General features: G+C 38.1%; 2 protein-coding genes across 19 annotated transcripts in view; one reads left to right on the top strand and one right to left on the bottom strand.

Annotated features, from left to right (window-relative positions):
• Positions 1–15,727, top strand: part of tprb (translocated promoter region b, nuclear basket protein) — a 21,729-nt gene extending 6,002 nt beyond the window's left edge. Inside the window, exons 16-50 of one of the 3 annotated variants that reach the window (XM_067384074.1) lie at positions 124–266; positions 456–604; positions 702–864; positions 949–1,083; positions 1,174–1,314; positions 1,413–1,569; positions 1,686–1,852; positions 2,019–2,171; positions 2,677–2,997; positions 3,078–3,265; positions 3,666–3,813; positions 3,946–4,083; positions 5,261–5,392; positions 5,496–5,626; positions 5,717–5,927; positions 6,003–6,149; positions 6,623–6,821; positions 6,909–7,105; positions 7,195–7,268; positions 7,355–7,551; positions 8,027–8,329; positions 8,412–8,554; positions 8,644–8,724; positions 8,825–9,040; positions 9,114–9,257; positions 12,871–12,958; positions 13,123–13,277; positions 13,422–13,490; positions 13,612–13,700; positions 13,787–13,890; positions 13,997–14,095; positions 14,493–14,646; positions 14,807–14,919; positions 15,008–15,097; positions 15,243–15,727. In XM_067384074.1, the coding sequence (XP_067240175.1) occupies positions 124–266; positions 456–604; positions 702–864; positions 949–1,083; positions 1,174–1,314; positions 1,413–1,569; positions 1,686–1,852; positions 2,019–2,171; positions 2,677–2,997; positions 3,078–3,265; positions 3,666–3,813; positions 3,946–4,083; positions 5,261–5,392; positions 5,496–5,626; positions 5,717–5,927; positions 6,003–6,149; positions 6,623–6,821; positions 6,909–7,105; positions 7,195–7,268; positions 7,355–7,551; positions 8,027–8,329; positions 8,412–8,554; positions 8,644–8,724; positions 8,825–9,040; positions 9,114–9,257; positions 12,871–12,958; positions 13,123–13,277; positions 13,422–13,490; positions 13,612–13,700; positions 13,787–13,890; positions 13,997–14,095; positions 14,493–14,646; positions 14,807–14,919; positions 15,008–15,097; positions 15,243–15,286 (5,183 nt within the window). In that variant the 3' untranslated portion in view covers positions 15,287–15,727. Of the gene's footprint in view, positions 1–123; positions 267–455; positions 605–701; positions 865–948; positions 1,084–1,173; positions 1,315–1,412; positions 1,570–1,685; positions 1,853–2,018; positions 2,172–2,676; positions 2,998–3,077; positions 3,266–3,665; positions 3,814–3,945; positions 4,084–5,260; positions 5,393–5,495; positions 5,627–5,716; positions 5,928–6,002; positions 6,150–6,622; positions 6,822–6,908; positions 7,106–7,194; positions 7,269–7,354; positions 7,552–8,026; positions 8,330–8,411; positions 8,555–8,643; positions 8,725–8,824; positions 9,041–9,113; positions 9,258–9,625; positions 11,239–12,870; positions 12,959–13,122; positions 13,278–13,421; positions 13,491–13,608; positions 13,701–13,786; positions 13,891–13,996; positions 14,096–14,492; positions 14,647–14,806; positions 14,920–15,007; positions 15,098–15,242 lie in introns of those variants that run through there. The other 2 variants (XM_067384073.1, XM_067384075.1) reach the window with 2 other exon arrangements.
• On the bottom strand, positions 15,616–23,731 carry prg4b (proteoglycan 4b). 16 transcript variants are annotated; one of them, XM_067384077.1, is made up of 14 exons: positions 23,576–23,731; positions 23,140–23,256; positions 22,922–23,044; positions 22,024–22,110; positions 21,859–21,900; positions 21,459–21,539; positions 21,164–21,319; positions 18,401–19,228; positions 18,118–18,201; positions 17,767–17,903; positions 17,485–17,638; positions 17,277–17,378; positions 16,229–16,354; positions 15,616–15,754 (listed from the first exon to the last, which is right to left on the bottom strand). In XM_067384077.1, exons 1-14 carry the CDS (start codon positions 23,637–23,639, stop codon positions 15,636–15,638), a joined length of 2,220 nt encoding a protein of 739 aa, XP_067240178.1. In that variant the 5' UTR covers positions 23,640–23,731; the 3' UTR covers positions 15,616–15,635. The 16 variants fall into 16 exon arrangements, with proteins under 16 accessions (XP_067240178.1, XP_067240181.1, XP_067240177.1 ...); XM_067384080.1 differs by having other exon boundaries at positions 21,164–21,298; XM_067384076.1 differs by having other exon boundaries at positions 21,164–21,334; positions 21,462–21,539.

Here is a 23,731-nt window from a genome sequence, read left to right as displayed (position 1 = left end):
CTACACAATGTTGCCTAGTTTTATATCGTCAGTGTAATCATTGCAATTGTGAATATTTGAGATTGTGCAAGACGCCTTATTGTGAAGGTTTCACAATGATTGAATGAACTTTTACTGTGACAGGTGCTGGTTCTGAGGAGCTTATGCTGACCTCCACTCCCCGCCGTTCTCCAGCCGTCACACCTACTGCAGGCACCCCTACAGGACTGGTTGCCACGGCGATAGAATCTACTGAGTCAGTAGAGGCCAAGGCTGCACTGAAGCAGGTAGATTATTTGAATATAATGTTCAAAAGAACAGCATTTTTTTTTTAAAACAGAATTGTTTTGTATCCTTATTAATGCCTTTGTCACTTTATCAATTTAATGCATCTTGCTAAATAAAAGTATTATTACTTAAAGTATAAATTGAACACAATATTAAAGTTTAATCAAATGTTTTATGTGTTTGATCAGCTTCAGGAAATCTTTGTGACCTATAAGAAGGAAAAAACAGAGTCTGAAAAGGCTCTGATTGAGCAAAGTGAGAAACTACAGGATCAAGTAACTGAACTCCGCTCCGAAAACACCAAGATTTCTACACAGCTGGAGTTCACCTCCAAACGGTATCCAGTCATACAGTCTTTTGGTCCTTGTGTTTTTTGTTGTTGTTTTCCCCAAATGTAGAATCATTGGTTTGTCTTTGTGGTGTGTGTGTGTCAGGTATGAGATGCTCCAGGATAATGTGGAGGGCTACCGTAAGGAGATTGCCTCTCTGAATGAGAAGACTCAGAAACAGGCTGCAGCAATTCAGCAGAACGAACAGACCATACACACCCTCACGCAGGATCGGCGAGCAACAGCCGAGAGACTCACCATTGCTGAGGTGTGTTGTTGTACACTCAAGCACAGGTTTCTCTGACTGTTAGCCCAGTCTAAATTGAATTAATCATTTATGTCTCTATTTCAGTCTGAAGCAGAGAACCTGCGTAAAGAGAGAGACATGCTGAAGATGGTGGAGATCAGACTGACCCAGGAGAAAGAGATCTTCCAGGCCCAACAGCTCGGCCAGAACATGCTGCTGACCAACCTCAAATCAATACAGGTGACAAGTGCTTTTATGAATCATGTCAAACTATGGTACAGACTGAGTCTCTCAAAGGATGTTTTGAGAACTTGTGAATGATTTTTGCAGGCAACTCTAGAGCGCTCAGAGACTGAGACCAGACAGCGGCTGACTGCTCAGATTGAGAAGCAGGAGCGAGAGATTGCTCAGCTCCAGAAGAGACTCGAGAATGAGGTGGAACAGAAGCACCTGCTGACACGCAATCAAGACGTGAGGGACATGGCTCTTTATCTCTCTCTTCTCTCTTATTTCCTCCTGATTGGTATCTTGGCTCATTTGCATCTCTTTGACATTCCTCTGCATTACAGATGCAGCTGATGGATGCTAAGAAGCAGCTTGAAACACAAACAGCCCAGCACCACAGGACAAGAGAACAGCTTAGTGCTGCTCAACTTGAGCTTAACAAACTGAGGCTGCAGATCAGTAGTGGGGAGAGCCGGCTGGTGTCCCACACAGTACATACAGGTGAGAGACTGTGCTCATGATTAAGCCAACATGGAATCAGAGCACTTCTTACATTTTATTTTTGCTTAGTTTACCTAAATAAAAAAAGACTTCTAAAGTTGTTTTTCCCTCTCCAGGCCTGCAGGGCAGTGAGGGGGACATGGAGGCTCTGCGTGCCCAGCTGAAGCAGGCTGAGAATAAGGTAGAAGAGCTGGCCGAGCGATTGAAGAACACTACTGCCAGTATGGAGCAGTACAAAGCCATGAGCCTTAGCCTGGAGGAGTCCCTAGATAAAGAGAAACAGGTGGGTGAGGAATGATAAAATCACTGTGCTCTACTGTAACACACTTTACCTCCCATAATAATAAAGACGATATGAAACTGGCCATGGGACATTTTTTTAAAAAAGTAAGGGGGTTAACTTAGAAATTTGTTTTATACATTTTTCCTCTTTGGCTTTCCCCTTTTAGGTAACCGAGCAGGTGCGTTCATCTGTGGAAACCCAGATTGAGTCGGCTCAAGAGCAGTATAAACAGCTGGAGCAGACACTTCTAGAAATGGACAAGGAGAAGCAGAGCTTGCAGGAAGAGAAAAGCAAAGCTGTTGCTGCTGTGGAAGAAGAGGTAATGAATTCCACTGTCAACCATGCTCAGTAGATCCTTGACCTTTCTCATTTAAAGATGCCATATTATATGCAGTTCATGTATTTTCAAACTGCAGTCTGGGGGCTTCAAGGAAGTGCTAGGGGGTCCATAGAATAGTTTATTCAAAAACTGTGTGAAAATGTAAAAAAAAAATAATAAAATAAGATTACACTAAATAAATAACATTTATTGAAAGAAATAACAATTTGAATTCAATAACAAAACAAATTAGTTTAATATACCAGTACTATAGTGAGAGAAAAAAAGAGACTTATTTATTATAATCCATTTTCAATGGATTTTTGGGTTTTTGTGGCATCTAAAATATTAAAAACCCCTGATGTAGTTCAGTGTCACTTTCCTGGGTGGGCCAAGTAGATGAATGTGTTTATGTATTGCGTTCTGTTAATTTTCAGTGTTTTAAGTGAACAATGTTGTGTTTTTGGAGGCTTATTTTGACTTGTGTCTTAATCCTTTATCCCAGCTGAGCGAGCTGAGGAAATCTCTGAGCAGCCTGCAGGCAGAACACCAGAGTGCCTTGGAGAGAGCTTCTGTTGCTGCTGCACAGGAGCAGCAGGCCATCCTGGACAGTCAGCAGCAGGCTAAGATGGCAGCTGAGGCGCAGGATAAATATGAGAGGGAGATGTTGCTGCATGCTGCCGATGTGGAAGCACTGCAGGCTGCCAAAGCTCAGGCTCTGCAGGCGGCTCTTCTCAAACAGCAGCTGGAGGAGAAAGTTCAGTGCACCAGCGCACAGCTGCTGGAGTCTCGTGTCTCCTGGGAAGAGCAAGAGAAGATTCTCAAGGTAAAGGAATGGCAAAAAAAGAGGCTGTTACAGTAGTGAATACAGCATTTTCACAGTCATTTTGTATCTCTCCGCATTAGGAGGACCAGTGTAAGTTAGTCTCTCGCTGTGAAGATCTGCAGAGGCAGAACACACTCCTCCATGAGCAGATACAGACTCTGAGTGGACAGATGGCCAGTCAAATGCAGCGAGCCACCAATGAGAGTCCGCTGAACATCTCTCTGACTGAGGAGGGCAAGTCTCAGGAGCAGCTCCTGGAGATACTCAGGTGAATGTCTGCTCTGTTCAAAATGTTAGGAATTTGTCAACTCACTTAAATGTGAGTAAATCACTCACAAATGCAGCAAAATTTTGTCTCAGGGAGCTAAATGTATGTCATTAGCCATTGTCTAGTAAATTTGTTACATTTTACTGACCATTGATTAAGTTAGAGGCTAAGAGTAAGTTTAGAAAAGATTTTTGCTGCATTTAAAATGAGAAATATCTATTCCAGAAAATTTAATTTCTAGCCAATGGCTTTTTTTTTTTTTTTTTTTTTTTTTACCAATGTGTCCTTAGATGGTTGATTGTGCAGATAAAATGTGTTAAAGGAGAGAATGTAAAAAATAGTTTAGATATAGTAAATTATAGTCTCATTCATGGCAGTCTTTTTCTCCATTGGTTTTCAGGTTTGTGCGACGAGAGAAGGAGATAGCAGAGTCTCGGTTTGAGGTGGTCCAGGGGGAGAGTCTGAGGCACAGGCTGAGAGTGGAGCATCTGGAGAGAGAGCTGAAGGATGTTCAGGAGAGTCTAAGTGCAGAGAGAGAGAGGATGCAGGTTGGCATGGAGAACCAAGATGCATTCTGTTTTATTCCTGATCAATTATATTAGTTAACTGCCTTAGTTACCAGATCCCATTCTTTCTTTTTGCCTGTGCATGGTACTCAGCCTGTGTTTAATTGTCTAAAGGTGACTGCAAAGACTCTGTCCCAGCATGATGAGCTGATGAAGAAGACAGAGACCATGAATGTGCTAATGGAGACCAATAAGATGCTGAGGGAGGAGAAAGAGAAACTGGAGCAGGAGCTGCAGGATACTCAAGCCAAGGCAAGGCGCCCTTATTAAAGCGCATGACCAACAATTATATTTGCAAATGTACCTGCTGCTAAAAAGACAGCAATACATGACTGGTTCTCACCTGGACCCTCATCAATCCATTTTTTTTTTTTTTTATTAATTTTATTTAAACCATCTTCACTTTTTAAAAAATTTTTTTTTTATTATTATTTATTGAAAGGAAAGGGAATGTATATTGTTTGTGTTAAGTGTAGTTTTATTTACCTATAACCAGGGGTGCACATAACTTTTTTGGTCTGGTTCTCAAAGGAGTACCTGGAGATTTTGCTTGGTACTCACACTTTACACGACACATCCTAAAAGCTGTCCTAATCACTTTCCTCCTGACTGCTCTCCTCACTATGTTCTTTTCTCTCGTACATGGTAGATGATGATAATGACTTTTTTTTTTTTTTTTTTTACTAACATTAATGACAGCAAAGGCTGCTGCCACTTTAAGAAGGAAAGCACGGACCAAATAACTGACACACATCCGGTTTCTTTCTCAACACTTCACTTATGACATAACCGAGAGAATACTTGCCGAGACAGGTATTTTGACATAATTTTGTGTGTATGTTTCCTTTCAAGCGCAAGTAAACGCGAAAGCGGAATTAATTCGGTGTTCGAGCGCTGTCTGACTCTCATCATGCATGCATTTCGGGGGGCTGTGCGCACAGTTCGCGAGTCCCGAATTTTTCCTCTTCTTCCGCTTTTAAAGTCGTTTGAATGTGTTAATTGGCGAGACAAAACATGCCCAAATTACAATCTTTCACTCTATGATGGTTAAATATAGCAGTTAATTCGCGAATCACATGCGTGCCGAACCGTTGGACCTTATCCGTATGGATCACGGATTAACTGCAATCCGTTGCACACCTAATAATTAAAGAACACACATATTATGATGATTGCTATCTTACCAGAGATGGAGAAAAATCCTACTCCAATAAGTAAACGTATCCATGTGAACCGGTACTCAAAAGCGCTTCCCTCCATGTTTTCTGGTACGCATAGTTTATTTTTACCGCGCATGCGTACCTGCGTACCTCTTATGTGCACCCCTGCCTATAACCAAATTTGTGTACATTCTAAAATTGAATAAGTTGATCACAAAAAAACATGACCAGCAAAATGCAATTAATATCAATTATGTTTTTGTTCACAGGTGCGAAAACTGGAGTCGGACATCTTACCTATGCAGGAGTCCAATGCAGAGCTCAGTGAGAAGAGTGGTATGCTACAGGCAGAGAAGAAGCTTCTGGAAGAAGACATCAAACGCTGGAAAGCTCGCACTCAGGTCAGGATTTTTGTGTATCTTTGAGTTATTTCATTAAAAAAATATGCATTTGTCATTGGTGAAAATGACAGGATACTGATTTTATATACTTTGTGGTGTTCAGCATCTGGTGAGCCAGCAGAAAGACACTGACCCAGAAGAGTATAAGCGCCTGCACTCTGAGAGGGAAGCGCATCTCAAACGCATCCAGCAGCTTGTTGAGGAGACTAGCCGGCTCAAAGCTGATGCTTCCAGGTTAGAGCAAAGTTTCACAGGTTAAAAATGACTTTTTATATTTGTGTCTTGCTGTGTTTTATGCCGGTCACATTTTCTTGCTCTTTGCAGGAGCAGTGGCACTTTGACTATGCTGCAGTCTCAGGTTCAGAACTTAAGGGAGAACCTGGGGAAGGTGATGGTGGAGAGGGATAACCTGAAGAAAGACCAAGAAGCCAAAAACTTGGACATCCAGGAGAAAATGAAAACCATCACACAAGTTAAAAAGATTGGTCGACGATATAAAACCCAGTATGAGGAGCTCAAGGTTGAATATGACAAGGTGAAATGGGGTTTATCACTTAAAAGTTCAAATATGTGTTTGGAGTGGAGATCTGATTTAATTGGTTTTGTGCAGTTGGTAGCCGCTGCTGCATCTGCACCAGCCCAGGATCAGGAGGCACAGCAGGCATCAGCACAAGAACTTCAGGGTCTCAAAGAGTCCCTCAACCAATCAGAGAATAGGACAAGAGAACTAGAAGGCCATCTGGAGAATCTCAATAGAGTAAGTGCACTTCCTAGTTTAAAAGGTTTATGACAATTTCAGTTTCATTTTCCCTGAGGTCTATTATCCTTTAGAGATAAAATGATTTAATAAAAAATACTAGTTTACATTTTTTTTTTCTTATTCATATTTATTACATATATTATTCATATTATTTCCACCCTATCTGTTGACACACCAGTTTTATATTATTTATTTAAATATTTAATTTTATTTTAATGATTCATATTTATTATCAATTTTCCACCCTTTCTCTGACCCACTCTGTTTGTGGTTTATCTGTCATGTGAAATGTAGTGTGGCTCCCATGTCCATCTTCAGTCTCTTTGCAAAACCTCCATTACCTTGTGATAGGATCACAAAACAATCTGCGCTGAAACGTACTGCACAAACTTTTAAGATCAGACTGAAATGATTAGGTACCTTTTGAGTATACGATGCTCATAGTGTGAGATTTCTTTTGCTCTTTGCAGACTGTTGGCGAGCGGGAAGCAGAGGCACGCAGTGCACAGGAACAGGCCTCTCGCCTTCAGGGGGAGCTAACACGTCTCAGACAGGAGCTTCAAGAGAAATCATCTCAGGAGGAGCGACTCAAACAGCAACTGACTGAAAAAGAGGAGAGGACCAAGAAGGCCATCGTAATGGCCAAGCAGAAGATCAGTCAGCTTACTGGTAAGAATTGACCCTGGTTTAAAAGAATTCATTTTAAACCAGAAAATAAATATTTTTATTTTTTTACACTTTGTCCTCTACTTCCAGGTGTAAAGGGTCAGCTTCTGAAAGAAAATGAGGAGTTGAAGCAACAAAAAGAGGAATTGGAAGTACGAGTGAGCGCACTAAAGTCTCAGTATGAGGGGCGTCTGAGCAGACAAGAAAGGGAGCTGCGAGACCTCCGTGAGCAGCAGGAGAGACATGGAGAACAGAGAGACGAACCAGCGGAACAGGGCTCCAGCAAGGTAACGCCACACATTTGTGCAATTGCAAATCTATAGCTAAACAAGTTTTACATGTTAAAGTGTTTATATAGTTTTTCTTCTGTCTGCAGACCCAGGAACCTCAAAGGACAACAGAACAGCGACAGATCTCTCTCAAGTCCACTCCAGTGGCAGAAAGAGGAAGGTAAAGTATTTCTTCACTTGCACTTTTAATTCATAGCCACTGTCAAATGGCTCCAGTCAAGCCTCTTTACATTGTCCCTTTTATAGTGCAAGCACTTCAGAGCCTCCAACTGCTAACATAAAGCCCACACCACTGGCAGCAACCCCCAGCAAGCCTCCAGCCATCCCAGGAAACAAATCCACCCCAAGGGCCAGCATCAAACCCATGATCACTCCTGCCCCAGTGCCCACTCCTACACCCACTGCCACAGTCATGCCCACAACGCAGGTGGAGAGCCAAGAGCGTAAGTGTTGAACTGTTTTTGACCAAGGTTGTTATTGTTTACGAAAACTTATAAATATAAAAATATTTTTTTTGTGTTAACTAGTTGCCAAAACGGTTTAAAAACTAAAATTGAAAAAAAAAAAACTATATAAAAATATTACAAAAATAAAAGACACACGTACAACAATTTCTTAAATTATAACTAAAATTAAAATCAAAAAATGTATAAAAAAGATTTGAAATGTTAACAAACTATAATAGTATATCAATGATACTAAAATAACGGTTTTTGATTAAATAATTACACTAATTATAGCCAATTATACTATACTAATTATTTTTAGCTTTTATTTTTCTTTATTTGTTTTAGTAATATTGGTTTTTCATTTAATATTTATATTTTCAGTATTTTTACATTAACAAAAACAATTTTTAATAGTTTTTGTTCACAACACTGATGTACAAATTAATTATTTTTTTCCTTGACCTCGCAGCCATGCAGTCATCTGAGGGCCCGCTTGAGCATGTGACTGTCTATGGGAGTGCCAGTGGTTCAGTGCGCTCCACCAGCCCTAATGTTCAGACCACCCTGGCTCAACCTCTGCTGAACGTTCAACAACAGAGCCAAGCCACTGCATTCATCCAGCCCACTCAACAACAAACACAACCCCCTGCTGAACCATCCAATCAGGAACCTCCAGCTGCTGTAATGCTCCCAACCTCACAAATAGACAGGCCTCTGTCCACATCCACAGGGCTGTGGAGTGCCACCGCTAGCACAAGCAGTGCCAATGCAGGTAGAGTCAATTATAAACTCCGCCAGATTAGCTCAACACTTTTGTCATGGAACTTGAGCTCTAATGTGTCCTCCTCCTGTAGTGACTGCATCTCCTAGTAATGCCTTGAGCAAACGCCCCCGTGAAGAGGAACAAGAGAGCATGTCTGCTGACACGCAGTCCCAGGATGAGCCCAGTGACACTCCCATTTGCAAGAGGGTCCGCATTCATAGAGTGGGGCTGGAGGTGAGGTTCATAACTAAAGTATATTTATACAAGGTGCCATAATATAAATTCAAGACTATGCAACATAAAACACAAAATATACACTGCAGGAAGAGATGTTGGCCGAGGACAGCACTGAGGCTGAGAGCGTTGTACCAGGTGACAACCAGGAGGCTCCTGATGCTGGACAGGTAATGGCATGAGGGATGTGTGTAGAACTTCCTGTTTGTATTCAGACAGAGTAGAAGTGTGAAACTAATAGAAATTGGTGTTTCATATGCATGTGTGAAGGAGTTGGAGAGCTACGCTACTTTGGAGATGATGGATGAGGAACCAGGACCATCTCAGTCTGTGCCTGGAGATCGACTTCTGCCCCATTCCTCCGACACCCATCAAAGCCCAAATGAGCCCGATCACCACGTTATAGTCATTGTTAGTGACACAGATAGTGAGGGAGACCACGAAGATGAATCCGAGGAGGAGGAAGAGGAGGAGGAAGAAGAGCAGGTTTGTAGTCACACCGAATCTGAAATTCAGTGATGTTTGATTCTGTTATATGAACTGTTTTTACCCACCTTAGGATTATGAGGAGGAAGATGAGGAAGAGGAGGAGGAAGATGACGACGATGAGGAGGATGGAGGGATTGGGGAAGAGGGAGAGGAGAGCAACGAAGGAAGCGGCAGCAGAGACGGCAATGAGGCCTACGAGGGTGACGACACAGAGGTACAAAGCAGAGATGTGCACCAATCAGAATTCAGTTGAGAATGCCAATTCCTGAATTTAAATTGAGGTAGCAAATAGGATGCAGAATTGTAATTTAAACTTTAAAAAGTGTAATTAAAATCAAATGAAATTCAAAGACACTGCTGTAAGTGTAGTTTTATTAGTACATTGTATTTTTCAGTCTGAATTACCCATATAGGGGAAATGTGTGTACATATAATGCATAGAAACGTACTAGGGATGACAACCAAAGCTCGTTAACTGATCATTAAACGTTAACCGGCAAGATTGCTTAATTAGAATTTAATTAATTTAGAATGGATAAGTGTCTGTGACCCATTAAAAAAATAACAAAATTTGTTTTCCAGGGGTTTAGTTTTACATGTGCAAATAGCAGCATAAACAACAGAACATGAGGATTCATCATCACATCACGCACCTGCAGCTCTTCTGTGAATGGGGAAAAACAGAATAAAATCATATATATAAAAGGAATAAATACGCAACATATCACTTAAATAATTACCAGATTAACAAAACGAAAGGAAAAAAAACTCTGCGAAATAGTAAATGCAGAGTTTGTTCATTTTTGTGATACGCTCCAAAAACAAGTTCACGGAAAGAAAACCGAGATGACAGCATCCTGTTTGTTTTCTTTATTTTACAAAATTACAATGTTTTGTTTTATATTGTGAGTGTACACAAATAAAAGTAAACCCTTTACAGTTTCCAATGATGTCTTACTCTTATCTGTACGACCATAAATGGAGTATTTTAAGTTGTTTGTGCTGTTATAAGGAAACATTTCAAGTTGAGCGCGCAGACGCCTCGCTCGCACACAACACATCAGTTCTAGCATTGCTAATTTGACATCACAACCTGCTCATTAGCTAAATAATATGCAGTCAACCAAACATAAAAAAAGTCACACTGTTCAATTTAAATTGTCTGTAGTAGAATCTGTGGCATCTATCATGAACACTGTCTCACAGCACAAGCACATTTTTGCGTATGTGAAGGATAATATTTTACGTAGGTATTGGAATGCAAATGAAGTGCAAAGCCATGATAAATAAGTTTAGCATCCAAATACTTTGCGAAATATGGAAAAGTTTGGATTTGTGCTGAATGAAAGAGGAAGGCTATGTGAAGTTTCTATTTCAGTTTCACTTTTAAATAAATTTGTTTTGGCTTGATGTTTATATAGCTACTTTTTTTCATTCTTGTTCTGTTTTGAATACCGTTAAATTTAAATTGTTGTAGAGTGAGGGGAACTAAAATAGCCTATAGCTTTGTTTATATAGGGTTTCTACTCAGTTTGTAAAAGTGTGGAGTTTTGAGTAATTTCCAGGTCTGGATAAGTATTAAAAATATTTTTTTCCAGACTATTGCCCCTATTCAGTTTTCTAAAATATAAAATTAAGAGTTTTTGAAAAAACTAAATGCATCATCCAAGCAGTCATTCCAAAAGATTAGTGATCGATTTTTGATTGTCGAACACAACTGAATGAATTTAAGGAACACATTTTCATTCTTTTTTTACTGTAAGCAAGCTCTTTTGAACTTCACTAAATGATTGTGTGTGTCACTCAAACCAGCAACAGATAAAGGAGCAAATGTTATCTAAATCAGACTGTAGTTTGCTGTTTGGTGATCAGACACATCACGCATGTGTCAGAGATTAATATATGCCAGATATTAAATGTTTTAGGTTTATTCTCATTATGTAATCACATGTTATAACTTTGAGAAAACCAATGGAGGAAAAAAAAAGAGAAATTAAAAATATTTATATTATATTTATATTAAATATCTAAATACGAAACATAATGCTGAAAATAATGCTATATGAACCATTTATGTTAAATAACGTCTAAAAAAAATGTACAGAGAGGTTTGGAAATTTGAAAACATTTTGAAAATGTGTAGGAACTCTGTTTGTAAACCGGTAGGCCTATATAATTTCTCAATGCAATACTAAAATGCAACTTATACGCAACTTTTTTTTTTTTTTTTTTTTTTTTTTTAAAAAAAACGAAATTTTATGATTTGCTGCATGGTAAAAAAAAAAAAAAAAAAAAAAATGCTAATGTTTTCAAAATATCTTGAAAAATGACTTAAATTACTTTTTAAACCATTTAACGAATAGTATTAATCGTTCAAAATTCTTACTGCCATTTAACCAGTTAACTATGAGCATCCCTAAAATGTAGACAATTCTGACAAACATTACACATTAATAATCAAATTGTTTATTAGTTAATAATATAATTTATATAATAATAATAAAATATATATTTTTGAAAGAAATCTCTTATGCTCACCAAGGCTGCATTTATTTGACATTTATTTATTTGCATTTATTTTGGCATTACCCCAGTCTTCAGTGTCGCATGATCCATCTGAGATCATTATAATACGCTGATTTTGATGTTTTTAATTTTTTGCTAAATATTTTTTGGGGAAAAAGCATTTATTTGAAAATAAAATCTTTTGTTACATTTATAAATGTCTTTACTGTCATGCTTGATCAATTGAATGCATCCTTGCTGAATAAAAGTGCTTTTTTTTTTCTTTCAAAAAAGAAAGTTACTCCAAACTTTTGAATGGCAGTGTATATCTCTAAATTAATTAAACGTTCTAAACTCTAAATTAATTACTCGAAATTAGTCAAACATTCTACTTATCAGTTGAAAAAATGGGCATAATTAGTCTAAAATTATCCATGTTTTTTTTTTTTTTTTTTTTTTTTTTTTTTTTGCTAAATTTGGACTAATTAAATTCCTTTATGTAAATCTATGAATTGATGTTCAGTAAATTCCTCTTCCCTTTGCCCAACCCTAGCGCACACACAATTGTTTTTTGTGCAACATAAACACCTACATTTGGACTTAACATCAGAGAGGTCGGTATAATGGCACTTTTCCACTGTGTGGTATGACTCTGCTTGGCATGACTGCTCGGCTCACTTTACTTTGGCTCGGTTTGCTTTTCCACTGTAGTTTAGTACCGCTTCAAAGTGGGTAGGATTATAGACTGATCTTTATAGTTGCGCTGCCACTTCATCTACTGACAATGATACAGCCATTTCTTTCTTCAAGTTTCAAATCAAAAAAGTCATGCGAACAAATAATGCGGTGGCTGTTGCTGACTGTTTAAATCTAGTAGGTTTGATATGTCGTGTCGCAAATCCAATGACGCTGGTAATAACGATTCTCTCTGACCAATCAGTGATCTGCAGTGTTTAAAGTGTTTACTTTTTAGTATAAGTATTAGGACCCTCAACCAGTTACTAGGTACTGTGCACAGTGGAAAACCCTCCAAAAGTGAGCTGTACCGAGCCATACCATGCAGTGGAAAAGCTAGCTTATGCCATTTTTAACCACAACTTGCCATTATGCAATGTATTTGTGTATAACTGGCACAGCAGGGTCGGTTTGACTACGCACCCTTCCCTAATTTTTAATGATAATAAAAAAAGTTAAAACCATTCTGCTAAATACAGCTTGGGACAAACGTTCTCTGTGTATGTATGAATCAAAATATAATACTCAGAGAAATTAACTAGAAATATTCTTCCTGCTATTTCTGCTTCCGGACCGTCCTTTCCAAGGTCCCTGATCCTACAGATCCAGGCACTGAGACAGAGGAAAGTCTTGGAGCGACAGACTCCACCCAGCGCATGGCAGATTCTCAGAGCTGTAAGTCAGCGTGAACTAACCATCTCTCTGAAAGGATGTGTGGAAACAACTGTTGATCTTTTCCATGCTATTACAATTAATGGGATTGAGGCTTTCAAGCTTCAAAAAGTCAGTTGTTGGTGTTTTAAAGTGCCTTCTCTTTTCCTTTCCTTGTGACGTCTCAGTTGAAACGAGCACATTAGATGTGTTTGATGCACCTGTCACAAGCTCTGCCCCTCGACCTCCACAATCACCCAGGAGACCTCAGCATCCTCTGCCACCTCGGCTAAACATCTTGGCCCCATCTGCTCAGGACTTGGGACCTCCTGCTCAAGTCCAGGTGTGTGTAAAGGTCACTGTGTTCTTCGTGGCATAGCCTGAGGAATCTTTTCATGGTTTGCTGTTAGGCATTGCCTGGAGTGTGTGTGTGTGTGTGTGTGTTGTTGAAAAAAAAGAAAAAAAAATAACTTGCATGTGTCTGCAGCGTCTCCCAGTTCGTCGACAGTCAGTGGGACGAGGCCTTCAGCTTACCCCTGGAATGGCCAGTAGTGCAGTGAGTCCCCTTTTAGTACTTTTTTAGTACAGTTTGATTGTGTGCTGTTTGTACTTGAGCTTGAATGCTTTTCTATAGCTGTTAAATCCCAGTGTCATCGTTTTCCTCTGTTTCCCAGCAGCAGCATTTCTTTGAGGACGATGACAGGATGGTTCCCAGTACCCCTACACTCATTCCTCCACGCTCTGATGGATTTGCTGAAGCAATCCAGTGCGTTTCCTAGTTTTTACACTTCGCTGTGCTTGTTTCTGGCCACATGACTGATTTTTTTTTTTTTTCTCTGCTGTTGTACAAAGTTCTCCACAGGTCGCAGGCGTATCACGATTCCGATTTGGTCCTTCAGATGACCTTCCACAGACCAGCTCCTCTCACTCAGACCATGGCCAGCTGCCCTCACAAGGTTGCATGCTTTACCTTATGTTATTGAGTCTTAAAGGACTATTACTTAACTGCTCTTTCTGTCAGATATTGGTTCATTTTTTTATGATGTCTTCTGTGTTTTGCAGGTTTAGGCATGTATGATAGTTCTGTTTACCTTGGAGCTCATGAGGAGGAGTCGGGAGGCCGAAGTGTGCCCACAACCCCACTACAGATCGCTGCTCCTGGTATGTACAAAATCACCCATCCTTTTTTGGTTTCTTCTAATATCTGCAGCATTGTGACTCTGTCATACTGTTTCATTGACAACCCGTTTAATTGTAATTATTGTTCAAAATTGGGGTTTCAGTGTTTTTGTGTGTGTGTGTGTGTGTGTGTGTTTTCATATATCATACACAGAATGAGAATCTGAATTCTCTTGGAAATTCCCTATTTGAAAAAAACTTACCAAGTGCAGGATTATGAAATGGTCACACTTGTTTTACTTTCATTCAATACCCCTAGAATTGTTGACACACAGAGGGATGACACAAGCCATTTCAAAATAATTTCAGCATCCTTTCTTTTTACATCATTACTGTACCTTTTTATAATTGGTTAAATCAGCTTTTTTTATCTATTCAGTGACAATTTTATCAGAGACTGTGCCATCTGAAGCAAATGAGCATGCTTCTCAGTCTGTACCCATGGTGAGCACCTCCACACCAGGCCTCAGTGCTCCTGCAGGCCCTAGTGGGGTGGAGGAGAGAGATGACATGTTCATGGATGGAGGAGACAGGTGAGTGTGAGCCCTTAAATCTGCACACACAACACATTGACAACTTCCTTTCATTCTTGTGCCATACAAGGAGTTTGGGAGATCATGAACTCCATAATGGAGTAGTAGGTGTAGTACATGTGTATTTTAAGGTAATTTTGTCTAATAAATATTTCTGCAGTGCTGAAGCTTCACTTGAGGCTGTGTCACAGACTGAGGCAGAGGAACCAGCCCAGACATCAGATGAGGCCAGTCTGCCTTCCACAAGCCAAGAACCTTCATCTAGTTCTGCAGGTACACGCAAGCACACTTAAAATTATTCAAACCACCTTAAATATCTCATTGCGGTTTCACAAACTGTGTGTCTCCTTTTCTCTTTCAGACACAAGCAGCTCTCAGCCTCCTAAAGCTAGAACGGGGTCTGGCAGACAATGGACTAGTGGTCGTGGTTCTAGGAGCTTTGTAAAGAGGGGTAAGAATATGGACCATTTTTAGTTTCTCCAACTGTGGCAAATGACTCTTTATTTCTTTTCTTTTTAACCCAGATGCATTAACACAGTAAGATTTGACATGATCATCTGGATTTGACATCTTTATTGACTACTTTCTTGCTGTAGGTGGAGCAGGCGTCATGGGTGTGAGGGGCCGCTTTGCCAGGTGAAGCAAACTCCCAGCAGTCATCATTCTAGTTCTGGAGCGACACATTCTGAACTTATAGTTCCAAAAGAATCAGCCATACCTTTGTTCTGCTTCAAAGATTCAGTCAATGTATTATAATTGTTGTTTGTTAGTTTAATGCTTTGAGCAATCCATCATCGTTATTTTAATGGTTTTACATCCGTACAATAAAATTGTTTTGAAGGAAATTCTTAGTTTGTCCTTAATTCTGTCACTGACGATGCAGCATATTACTGCCAAAGGCTGTTTTTCTATGGCACATAAGACAAGGGCATCACTAGAAATCTAAATTCACTGTATATATATATATATGAGGTGAAGAGATGAATGACTCAGTTTTTCTTAGTTTCCTGGCATTTGAAGAAGCTGCTCGCAGAGTTTTCCCTTGGACCTGTAGCAGATTTCAAGATCACTGGTTTTTCTCTTTCCATTTTTATGCTGTAATACGTTCCTGTGAAAGACAAGAACAGAAATATTTAATAAACACTGGGAGCAGTGTCGTTTTTAATTAAACTATTAAAAATCATTTTTGGTAACTGAAATGAAGCTGAAATATGAAAAACTTGTGAAAAAAATAGAAATGTTTCCTTGGTAATTAATTGAAATAAGTTTTAAGTTGAAGTACTAAAATTACTAAAAATGAAATAAATTAAAGCTACATAGAAATATTTTTGTAAAAAAAAAAATTAAATAAAAATTGACAACTAAAACTCAAAATATAAAAAAATACTATAATAGCATATATATGCTAAAATAACCAGGCTTTCAATTAAAAATGTAGCTAGACAAGCAACTATTCTAGTGAGTCTTGCAGTTGTATTACTTGCCAAATTTGATTAATCATAAACGTTGTGACTTGAAACAGTGTTTGAACAGAGTCCAATACCAGCTTTTCACTACTTTTAATGAATGACGTAACACTCACTTTGAGAAAATACATAATACTTGTATCCCTCTTTCACCCTTGAGGGTACAGACACTGCTGAGGTCACCATGGTTGGAAATCCTGTCCAATTCTTTGAGATATTGATCATTTGCCCCAGAGCTGCAGCTGAAAAAAAGAAAAGAAAAAAAAAAACTTGGTAACACTTTATTTTAGTGTCTTTTAACTAGTTTCTTATTACCATGCATATTACTAGAATATTGACTATTTATTAGTACTTATTAAACACATTAATGCCTTATTTTGCGTGACCTTATTCTACATTCTTAATCCTGCCCAATACCTCAATATAACTACCTCACTATTAATAAGCAGTAAATTAGGAGTTTATTAAGGGAAAAGTCATATTTAATAGTTTATATGTTTTCCCTATACTGAAGTGTTACCAAAAACTCTTAAATAATAATATTTACAGTAAAAGAGGTCTGTTTCACACTAACTTTTTAAGGTCAATAATCGGGTCCATTAGGGCACACCTGGAACAAAATGTCCTTTTGAGGCTATATTGGTGAAACTTCTGTTCCAGGAAGTAGTATATATGGTATTTTCACTTTTCACAAACTGAACAAATGCTTCTATACACACAAACCTTTTTTTTTTTTTTTTTGTTATTATTATTCTGTTATTTAAATGTGATTAATCTTTTAAATGTTGTTGTAATTCTGTATGGACTAAAATAGTATTTTGGATAACACTTTACAATAAGGTTCATTAGTTAACATTAATTAACTACATTAGTTAACAAGAACTAATAATGAACTTTACTTACACAGCATTTATTAATCTTTGTTAGGCCTAATGTTAATTTCAAAATGTACTAATACATTACTAAAATCTTGTTAACATTAGTTAATGCACTGTGAACTAACATGAACAAACAATGAACAACTGTATTTTCATTAACATTAACGAAGATTAGTAAAAACAGTAACAAATGTGTTGCTCATGGTTAGTACATGTTAATACATTAACTAATGAATCTTATTGTTAAGTGTTACCGTATTTTGTAATCAAACTTGTAATTCTTTACCAGCTTGTCGTCTGGTTCTCATCCTCACTGTGAACACAGGAATTTTTGGCTTTTTTCCACATGTTGGAGTAACCTGGTATGTGTACTTTTGAGCCATCCCACCTGCAGAAATCGATTTGAAAATCAACATTGACACACGCCTAATAAAAACAAGCAGCCATAGTGTGCTTACAGCATGTACATGTAAATATTTTCTTCTGATTCTTACCTCTTTTGAAGAAGATTACAGACTCTTTTCTGCTTCTGTACTCGGGTATAGATAAAGCAGCTGTGATATGACCGATCTGTCCGAAGCCCTGGCTGACAGGTTTGGGAAAGCCAGAATCCATCACGCCATTCTCAAACCTCCAGTAGTCCTTTCCCTATCAAATATGTGCAAACAAGATACATCAGTTGTCCAGCATTTAATTTGACACCACTTCTGTTATAATTGTCTGCGATTCTAAATTTGGTGAAATTAAGAGTTATGTATTAATGACTATGTATGAACCTTGAAGAAGTAGGTTTTGCCCTGGCAGTTGCAACGGGTGTAAACCGTGTCGATGGGAGATGGGATTCCCCACACCCTTGTAATTAACTGAGGAGGATCAGGATTTCTGTATTTGTCCAGTGTCCAAAAATAATGTCCTATAGAAAACAAAGAAAGCGACACATTCTTTTACACTTAATATTTGGTTCACAGTTCCCTACGCTCTGGAACTTTCCATATAATTAAAAAGGAATGAAATGTTTTTTTTCCAAATTGTACTCTGTGCTACATTTTAAAACTGGAAAAGATAAATGCATTGAACCAGATTAATTGCTGCTATAAAGCAAGCGTTCTGTACTATGTGGTACTGACCTCTGAACACCACAGTGGTACCATTTCTCAGTGTAGTCAGACCACTGACTGGACGCCCACTGCAGAGGTTAGTGTCATAATCATCTGGAAAGGGAAAAAACAGAAACAGAACAGATTAATGATCAAAATGATGCAAAACATTCTTTTCAAAAACTTTATAATAGCTGGAATTTGAAATATTCATGATAGCATCTGAGTGTCAGCAATGTTCAGATGGAAACCATGAAGTCTCTTAGTGGAAACAGAATTTCCCACAATGAATATGAATCATGAAAGATCTTACCAGCTTGATAATCTTTAATACTATCTGTTTTGCCATTCTTGTCTGAGCTTGGTTTAAGAGTTTGTTTTACTGGTCTGATTGGATCAATGCCACTTGGATCAATAGGAGATTCCTTTGGTTCTGATTTGTCTGTACTAGGCTGAGAGGGTTTTTTTGTTAGTTTCACTGGAGCAAGAGTGGATGGTGTCTTTGGGACTGATGTAGCTCTAGAACCCTTGAGAGATGATGATTCCTTTGGATCTTCACCCTGTGCCATTGTAGTCATTTCAGCGACACTTGTAGGACTTTCTGTGGGTGCAGTGCTTGTAGGACTTTCTGTTTGTGCTTTGCTTGTAGGACTTTCTGTTGGTGCTGTGCTTGTAGGACTTTCTGTTGGTGCTGTGCTTGTAGGACTTTCTGTGGGTGCAGTGCTTGTAGGACCTTCTGTTGGTGCTGTGCTTGTAGGACTTTCTGTTTGTGCTTTGCTTGTAGGACTTTCTGTTGGTGCTGTGCTTGTAGGACTTTCTGTTGGTGCTGTACTTGTAGGATCTTCTGTTGGTGCTGTGCTTGTAGGATCTTTTGTTGGTGCTGTACTTGTAGTATCTTTTGTTGGTGCTGTACTTGTAGGATCTTCTGTTGGTGCTGTGCTTGTAGGAGCTTCTGTTGGTGCTGTGCTTGCTTGACCTTCTGTTGTTGCTGTGTTTACTTGACCTTCAGTTGGTGCTGTGATTGCTTGACCTTCTGATGTTTCTTGTAGCTGTGGTGTGCTGGAAGTTGTCATTTCCTCAGATGGCTGTTGAGTAGTATACTCTATAGGGTTCTCATCAGCAGAGAGCATGCTGCTTGTATCTGGAGAAGACAAAACAATTACTGTTGTAAATTGGCCCATCTGTTTTCCTTTTTTGTTTTTCCTTATTTTTATTTGTACTACATTTCCCACAACCCCCTAGTAAAGGTCTATAAATAGATCTCATTTCCTTCCTTTGTTCCTTTTACATTGGTGAGGTGTGGGTATTTGAATGGACACCCAACCATGTCTTTTGAGTCCCTTCCTTGGGATGCGTTAAGTATCAAGATCAACTGCTATCTTCAGACACACCACAAAGTTTCTACAACTCTGATGAACTTTGGATATTTAACATCTGATATCCATCAATTACAGTTATGATACAACCCGAACTCCGGAAATGTTGGGACATTTTTTAAATTTGAATAAAATAAAAACTAAGACTTTCAAATCACCTGAGCCAAGATTTTATTCACAATAGAACATAGATAACATAACAAATGTTTAAACTGAGAAATTTTAAAATGTTATGCACAAAACAAGCTCATTTCAAATTTGATGCCTGCTACAGGTCTCAAAATAGTTGGGACAGGGGCATGTTTACCATTGAGTAGCATCTCCTCTTCTTTTTAAAACAGTTGTAAAGACGTCTGGGCATCAAGGTTATGAGTTTCTGGAGTTTTGGTGTTGAAATTTGGTCCCTTTCTTGCCTGATATAGGTTTCCAGCTGCTGAAGAGTTTGTGGCCGTCTTTGACATATTTTTCTCTATAGGAAAAAGATCTGGACTGCAGGTAGGCTAATTCAGCAGCCGGACTCTTCTACGACAAAGCCATGCTATTGTAATAACTGAAGTATGTGGTTTTGCATTGTCCTGCTGAAATACACAAGGCCCCGTCCCTGAAATAGACATCGTCTGGAGGGGAGCAGATGTTGCTCTACAACCCTTATATACCTTTCAGCATTGATAGTGCCTTCAAAAACATGCAAGCTGCCCATACCAAATGCACTTATGCACCCCCATATCATCAAAGATGCTGGATTTTAAACCGAATGCTGATAACATGCTGGAAGGTCTCCCTCCTCTTTAGCCCGGAGAACATTTGGACTCTTCTGACACTTTTCCACTTTAAAACTATTTTGAATGAGCCTTGGCGCACAGTACCATGTTCACATATGGCTTCCTTTTTGCATGATAGAGTTTTAGTTGGCATCTGCAGATGGCACGGCGGATTGTGTTTACCGACAGTAATTTCTGGAAGTATTCCTGGGCCCATTTAGTAATGTCATTGACACAATCATGTCGATGAGTGACGCAGTGTCGTCTGAAGGCCCGAAGACCACAGACATCCAATAAAGGTCTTTGGCCTTGTCCCTTACGCACAGAGATTTCTCCAGTTTCTCTGAATTTTTTGATGATGTTATGCACTGTAGATGATGAGAATTGCAAAGCCTTTGCAATTTAACATTGAGGAACATTGTTTTTAAAGTATTCCACAATCGTTTTATGCACTCTTTCACAGCTCTGCCCATCTTTACTTCTAAAAGACTCTGCCTCTTTTAATTTGACATCCCTTTTATAATCATGTTACAGACCTGATATCAATTAACTTAATTAGTAGCTAGATGTTCTCCCAGCTGAATCTTTTCAAAATTTCTTGCTTTTTCAGCCATTGTTTGAACTTTTTTGAGATCTGTAGCATGCATCAAATTTGAAATGAGCTCATTTAGTGGATAAAAGTGTAAAATTTGTCACGTTATCTATATTCTATTGTGAATAAAATATTGGCTCATGTGATCTGAAAGTCTTTTAGTTTTCATTTTATTCAAATTTAAAAAACGTCCCAATATTTCCAGAATTCAGGTTGTAGAATGGCTATGGTCTACATCATGCACAGGAAAACTGCAATACCAGAACTGTTTTATCAAACCCTGCGTAACACAGTAAACCACAAAAGACATAAATGTTTGCTTTGGATTTTGCTAATGTGGCAAGCACCTGCTGTCTGGGCGAGAGACGGGCTGGATGGGGGCAGGGAAGAATCCAAGATGCTGCTGTTTGGTTCCTGAGTGGTCTCCTCATTCTCTGAGTAGGAAGTGCTGTTTTCCCCAACTTTCACTTCTATATCTGTACCTGCATAAGGTGAAATTAGCTCTGTTGGGACATCAGTTTGAGAAAATAAAAGTTAAATGTTCAATTAACTTTGTAATTATGAACACATCTTTGTCAGTAAGTGCTGCTATTTTTGTTTTTTTGTATATTTGACATAAAACTTGTGATTATTAATGCTCACCAGAGCCTTCAGAAGGTGTGGACTCACTTTCATCCTCAGGGATCATTAACTCTTCTGCTTCAGCATAAGAAGACATTTTATCTGAGTACAACGGTTTTGCCTCAGGTTGCAAATACAATATCGACTGAAACAAGCAATTATCTTAAGTATAAACAAGGTATAAAGTCATCTGCTTTTTCAATTGTCATAACTGACAAGCTTCCAATAATGCAGTTATATATTTTTTATGACTCATTGTTCATGTGAACTGACTTTCCAAATATTCATCTTTGTGTAATTTGTGTAAAAATTTTACTTCATACTTCATTGTTTCATCAGGACAAATGTTAAAGTAATATAGTCCAACAAGTGCTCTACAGGAAAAAAAGGAGATGAGGGAAAGACAAAGAGAAAGACTCACCTCCAGCTCCTTCCTCATTGGTCATCTCCTCATTGGAGGATTCTACCAAAAAAAGATGCCACAACTATACTTTAAGAGAACTGTTATCAAGATCAACAGCTACATGAAGCAAAAGATCAGTACACTTTGATTTGGTTATTTGTGACAAAGCTGCAGTAATTATACCTGTAGATTTTTTATTCTTTATGTTTAGGCATAAGTTAGTAGTCCTTTGAGCTGCAGTACCAGTGTTTCTTGGCTTTAAGGCAGTATCTGTGACAGTCACAGAGATATAAGCTTAGAATTAGGGCAAGATTAGACACATGCAAACGGATGGATAGATCTGCAATTTCTGTTGTTAATTATTTTAATGAATAAATACCGTTCAAATGTTTGGGGTCAATAGGATTTTTTTTTTTTTTTTGAAGAAATTCTTTAAAAAGATGCATTGAAATGATCAAATGTGACAGTTTTACTTGGTTACAAAAGATTACGGTTGTAAATAAATGCTGTTCTTTTTAACTTTCTATTCATCAAAGAATCCTGAAAAAAAATCAGTTTCCACAAAAATCATAAGCAGAAAAACTGTATTCAACGTTAAAAATTAGAAGAAATGTTTCTTGAGCATCAAATCAGCATATTAGAATGATTTCTGAAGGATCATGTGACACTGAAGACTGGAGTAACGATGCTGAAAATTCAGCTTTGCCATCAAAGGAATAAATTACATTTTATGTATTAAATATATTAAAATAGAAAAGTTCTTTTAAAGTGTAATAATTTTTCACAATATTTACTGTTTTACTGTATTTTTGATCAAATAAATGCAGAGTGGTGAGCATAAACGACTTCTTTAAAAAAAAAAAATCCAAACATAATCTGTTGTAATATTAGATAGTTTATATTTTTTGCAATCAGTGTATATTAATCACATCAATATATACAATTAGTATCAATTGTTGCAAATTATTTTCATGTTGGGAGCATTGTCAATTAATTTTTCATTTAGGTATAATTTGATTCAAATATGCTGCAGTTGCTATAGCTACCACACCCAAATTGTATATCTAGTTTAATTTCTTACCTTCCATCAAGCACATGCTCTCATAATCAGGGCAGCACTGATTGTATGGGACACAGTCTATATCACAGTGACATAGATTGCCTCTATTAAAAGGCTCCCCGCAGCGTCCTTTGCATGAGTTCTCTGTGATTAGAAATAACAGCAATGCAATCTCACAGTGTTTATGACATTCACACCAAAATATACACCAATACTGATGAAGTTCATATAAACCTTACTTGAAGTACACAAGTCTTGAAAGTCTGTACAGCACTCATTCAGGCCCAGACACTCATAGTCACACTGGCAGAAACTTCCCCTGTAGTACCCTTCTCCACAACGACCCCTGCAGCTATCTGGATAGAGTTTGTTTTAAAGAAAATGTAGATTTTGACTAAGAATTCAATATGTTGAGCAACATATATTTACATTTAGACACAAAGACAAACACAACGAGAGATGAGTTAATTATTTACAGTGTCACAACAGAAATCACTGCATCACTACCCTGAGAGAAAAACAGCTCACTGTTATATTTATAGAATAAAATAGATAGATAGATAGATAGATAGATAGATAGATAGATAGATAGATAGATAGATAGATAGATAGATAGATAGATAGATAGATAGATAGATAGATAGATAGATAGATAGATAGATTCTGTTGACTTACTTGGATTTGAAGAACTTGTGGAGGCACAGGCAATAAGCAGCAGTATGGACAGATATGTGGCCATCTCAGTTGTTCACTGGAGTCATCTAATAGACCCTCTGTTTTTCACCTGCAGTGATCTTCACTTTTATATAGGGGCAGAATGGGGTGGTGTTC

The sequence above is a fragment of the Chanodichthys erythropterus genome, chromosome 4 (genome assembly GCF_024489055.1).
Source record: "Chanodichthys erythropterus isolate Z2021 chromosome 4, ASM2448905v1, whole genome shotgun sequence".
Lineage (NCBI taxonomy): Eukaryota > Metazoa > Chordata > Actinopteri > Cypriniformes > Xenocyprididae > Chanodichthys > Chanodichthys erythropterus.
The sequence above is the reverse complement of the archived record's forward strand: the minus strand, read 5'-3'. Positions and strand labels throughout refer to the sequence as shown.